Here is a 4,405-nt window from a genome sequence, read left to right as displayed (position 1 = left end):
ATTTGTTTTTCAGAATAAGCTGCCGCTGGAGCACCGATCGCCTGCATACCCCACCTTACATGATTCATCATCACAAAGGCACGCGCAAGTACAATCAATCTCCTCATCGAGCCTAGCCTACATACTACAAAACAAAAGGTGCCGATCTGCAACCTACAAACTGTCGTGAAAAGTATCCTGCTGAAACAGGGAAGTAGCGACTGTCGTGAAAAAATCCTGCTGAAGCGCAGTGAAGTAGCGACGAACAATTTCAAGATGAGGTATACAATGATAACTATGCGCGCGTATGGCCTGCGTATGAAAACATTTTTCGGTGGGGCCAGCCTATATGTAGCGGTTGAGGGTGCTCCGAGCACAAATATTTAATATATATAATTATCTAAATTTAACTTAATGCATAAAGATTGAATTTTGCGTTGTGTAACTTTAACAGCTGGCCAGCTGGCATAATGTGTATGCGCCTAGATTGTTTCCTGTAACCGATGTATAACAATGCTTCTTTATATACAATGCTAAGAGACTTTGCCCTGTAACAATACTGAGAGACTTTGCCTTGCTGTATAATGTGCCTAGATTGTTTCCTGTAACCCATGTATAACAATGCTTCTTTATATACAATGCTGGGAGACTTTGCCTTGCTGTATAATGTGTATAATGTTTTCTCGTGTATAACGCTTCTTCTCGCCTTGGGAGTTCTCGCCTTTGAGTTATCTCCTTTATAAGCCCTGCCCTGTACTGTACAGCTAGGCAGTGTGAGCCTGGACCAGCCAGTTGGAGGCCGGAGAGTATCGTGACGTCGTTGTTGTTTTGTCGTGGTAACCCGAACTGTTTTGTTGAATAAACTGAGTTTTGAACCTGGACATGTTATGGAGTCGGACTGTGGGCTAACGTCTTATCACTTGACGCCCACAAAAGCATTTATTTAACTAAAATACCCATTTTCTACAGCTTGTATAAACAATTTTTTTTTAGTTTTGTTCAACAAGGAAAAGTGTGGAGCAAGCTGCTTCAACTTTAGCTAAAGACCTTAAGTTCGTACTTGATGCAACTCACAAGCAAACGTTAACTAAGGTGGCAAACATAGTTAGAAATGCAAGGTGAGTTGTAAAATTAACAACATTTTAGTCTATAACTTATGTTGTTGAACCTTTCAGTGTATAACTTGTTGAACTGTGATCTTACCTTGTTAACACGTGCAGGATCATTGTCATAACTTGTTTTTGATAAACAAGTTACATTGATTTATATTACTTTAATACGTTTAATTAAATGTTATTTATTTAATTTTGACATTGTCTCGTCTGTAGAGTGTAACGGTCACGCCTTTTATCCAAAACATTATTTCTTTCTTTTTTATCAACAAGCGTGTTTTAACAACTGTTGTTTTACCGTTACTACCCGTCTTTTCGCTTTTTGTCAACTCTCTTGTTCTTCGTTATCGTGACCGAAGAGACGAAATAAAATTTCATTTATTCATTCACTGCAGGTTAAAAGACTTGTTGGTTGCGTCCTTGTCCAATATCCCTAACAAAAATTAGTAATTAACCCACCCCGGGAATCAATATTAGGCCATACATTAAAACACGACTGTTGTTACCCCACCACGCTGGGATAAATAAGTTGCATTCATTTATTTACTGCAGGTTAAGACAGTTGTCGGTTCTGTTGTTACCCAATATACCTAACTACAAAATTGTAGGTTGTGCCCTTGTCCTACTTTCAATATACTTAACAGAATTTCCCAACCCAATGATCACTTTTAGGCAGTGGCGCAGCCAGAAAAAAAATAAAGAGGGGGTTTATGGTTTAATCAAAAAATTAAAAAAAATATATATTTTTTTTAATTTAAAACAATAATTTTTTTTTGGTTTAAAAGGGGGGTTTCACGACCCCTAAACCTCCCTGTCTGCGCCACTGCTTATAGGCCATGCAAGAATAAATAAGTTACAATCATTTACTCACTGCAGGTTGCGAGAGATGTTGGTTGGAGGAATAGGTTACCACCATGCAGGGTTGGATGCCCATGATAGACATCTGGTTGAAGAAATATTTCTCAAAGGAGACTTACTTGTTTTGGGTGAGAAATATTTAGCCGTGTTAAGTGTGTTTAGATGTAGTTTTTGCTTCTAAGCACACACAGGGTGCAGAATGCTCAACCTAAATTGCTTATTTCAAAATATTGAAAGTTTAAGCTAATTGAAACTTTGGCTGAATTTTTTTGAGTATAAAGTTAATGTGAATGAATAAATGAATGTAACTTACTTTATCCTCGCGTGGCCGGAAAACGACAGTCGTTATCACACGGGTTTAACACCTCGTGCCAGCTTACGAGTTACCATGTATCTTACTTTGTGGGTAATTATTTTTTTGGGATTTTTTTCTTTTTTTTTATGTATTTCTGATAATTTAGACAACTCATTAGTAACCACTGGGTTTGGAGCAATTGCCGTTAAGTGTCTTGCCCAAGGACACATGCGCCCACAATGGTAGCAGCATCGAGCCTTGAACCCATTACCTCTGGGTTACAGGCAGGCGCGCTAACCACTATACCACGGCGCCCGACATGTATTTTACTATTTAACGTGTTGCATTAAACTTAGACAAAGTACACCAGAAAAACCAATCTATTAAAACACAAACTGTTATGCATTTGCGACACACCCTTTCGAATTCGAACTCATATTCATTTTAGTAAGTACCAGCACCCTTGCTATGGGTGTGAACCTCCCTGCACATCTAGTAGTAGTGAAGTCCACTTGTCATTATGTGAAAGGAACATTTCAAGAATATACACAATCGGAAATATTACAGATGACTGGCAGAGCTGGCAGACCACAGGTAAAAAATCTCCTACAAATTTACATATTATGTGGTAACTCGTAAGCGACATAAGGTGTATGAGACTGAACATCCGTGTTATAAGGACTGTCCCTGCCCCACCATGCAAGGATGAATAAATTACATTCAGTATTTCACACGCAAAGTTATATATTTTTATGTGGTAACTTGTAAGCGACATAGGGGTTATGAAACTGAACATCCATGTTATAACAATTGCTGTTGGCCCGCCACGAATAAATAAGTTATATTTAGTATTTCACAAAGTTACATAGGTGGTAACTCGTACACAAGGTATATGAAAAAGAGGTAGGCCCATTCAAGTTATACCTGTTAACTTCAAGAATATTACTATATATTTTAAAGGTGTGTTCAGATTTTGGTAAGGTTGTTCATAACTGTTTAACATCTTATTTATTTGTACCATCCCTTTTTAGTTTGATGAATCCGCAACAGCAGTTATTATGACACGAGAACATTCAAAGAATCTTTATCAGAATATTGTCAATGGGTCACAGAAGATTGAGAGTTCTCTACACAGGTTAGAGTAGTATTCTATTACGCTTAATATCGATCATCAAACCTGGCCCTAAAGATTTCGATACAGGTGTTTAACCAATAAGCCATGGTGCCGGACTAAATATTCAATAACTTTTAGTGTAGAATTTATTTTGTTTTTTTAAATGACTAATGTTTTTTTTTAGATCAAACTCCCCTAGCGTGCTTTTTTTTAACTTTGTTTCAGGTTTTGGTGGGGAAATAAGATGTCCTGCTTTTCATTTTATTTTTTTTGTCCCATTTGATAGTAAACAAAGAATACTCAAAGAATTATAAAACTCTATTCTTAAGGCTGCCACAGACTGTTGTTAATTGTTTAAAACACAATCAGGATATTTGGATATTATGTGCTACACCCACCCTACTATATTCACCCACCCTACTATATTTTAATAACCAACCTTCCCAACCACAGCCACCTTATTGAGCACCTGAATGCAGAGATTGTGTTGATGACAATATGTGATGTATCGGTTGCACTGGAATGGATAAGATCTACTTTCCTTTACATTAGGTTGCTTAAGAACCCAACACATTATGGTAAACACCTTACAAGCTTTTTATTTATAACTTGACATTTATTGTTTGTAAAATGCAATTATAACCTTACAAAACAGATCATACAAAAAAAAACAATAGAAAATTAAAGATAAAATATAATTAACTGATGGCAAAAAATTTTTTTTTTTTATAACAAAATTCTACATTCAGGATATGAATTAAATTTAAACCTGTAGAACAAACAAAAAGTAATAATTTCTAAAACTATTTTCTGAAAATAATAAAAAAAATTAAGATAAAACGTAACGTGGTAACCAAAAACAATCTTATTTATAGCAAGATATTCTACATCCAGGATATCCTGAAGGTTTAACGAAAGAAGAAGCAGAATCCAAGTTACTGGATCTATGTTCGCTAAACCTAAGCCAACTCCAGTCCTTCAACCTCATCAGCATAGATAAGGATGATCGTGTTATGCCGAATGAACCAGGAAGACTAATGGCAAGTA

At 36.3% G+C, this 4,405-nt stretch overlaps 1 protein-coding gene across 1 annotated transcript; it reads left to right on the top strand.

Annotated features, from left to right (window-relative positions):
* Positions 1-6: 6 nt before the first annotated feature.
* On the top strand, positions 7-4,398 carry LOC101242211 (probable ATP-dependent DNA helicase HFM1; the record flags this gene model as incomplete). Its single annotated transcript, XM_004227413.3, has 6 exons — positions 7-1,097; positions 1,968-2,077; positions 2,693-2,838; positions 3,276-3,379; positions 3,812-3,936; positions 4,253-4,398. Coding segments are annotated over exons 2-6 (621 nt in total), but the record flags the coding sequence as incomplete, so codon positions are not given.
* Between the last annotated feature and the right edge of the window lie 7 nt (positions 4,399-4,405).

Source organism: Ciona intestinalis, unplaced genomic scaffold, assembly GCF_000224145.3.
Source record: "Ciona intestinalis unplaced genomic scaffold, KH HT000809.1, whole genome shotgun sequence".
NCBI classification, from domain to species: domain Eukaryota; kingdom Metazoa; phylum Chordata; class Ascidiacea; order Phlebobranchia; family Cionidae; genus Ciona; species Ciona intestinalis.
The sequence above is the reverse complement of the archived record's forward strand: the minus strand, read 5'-3'. Positions and strand labels throughout refer to the sequence as shown.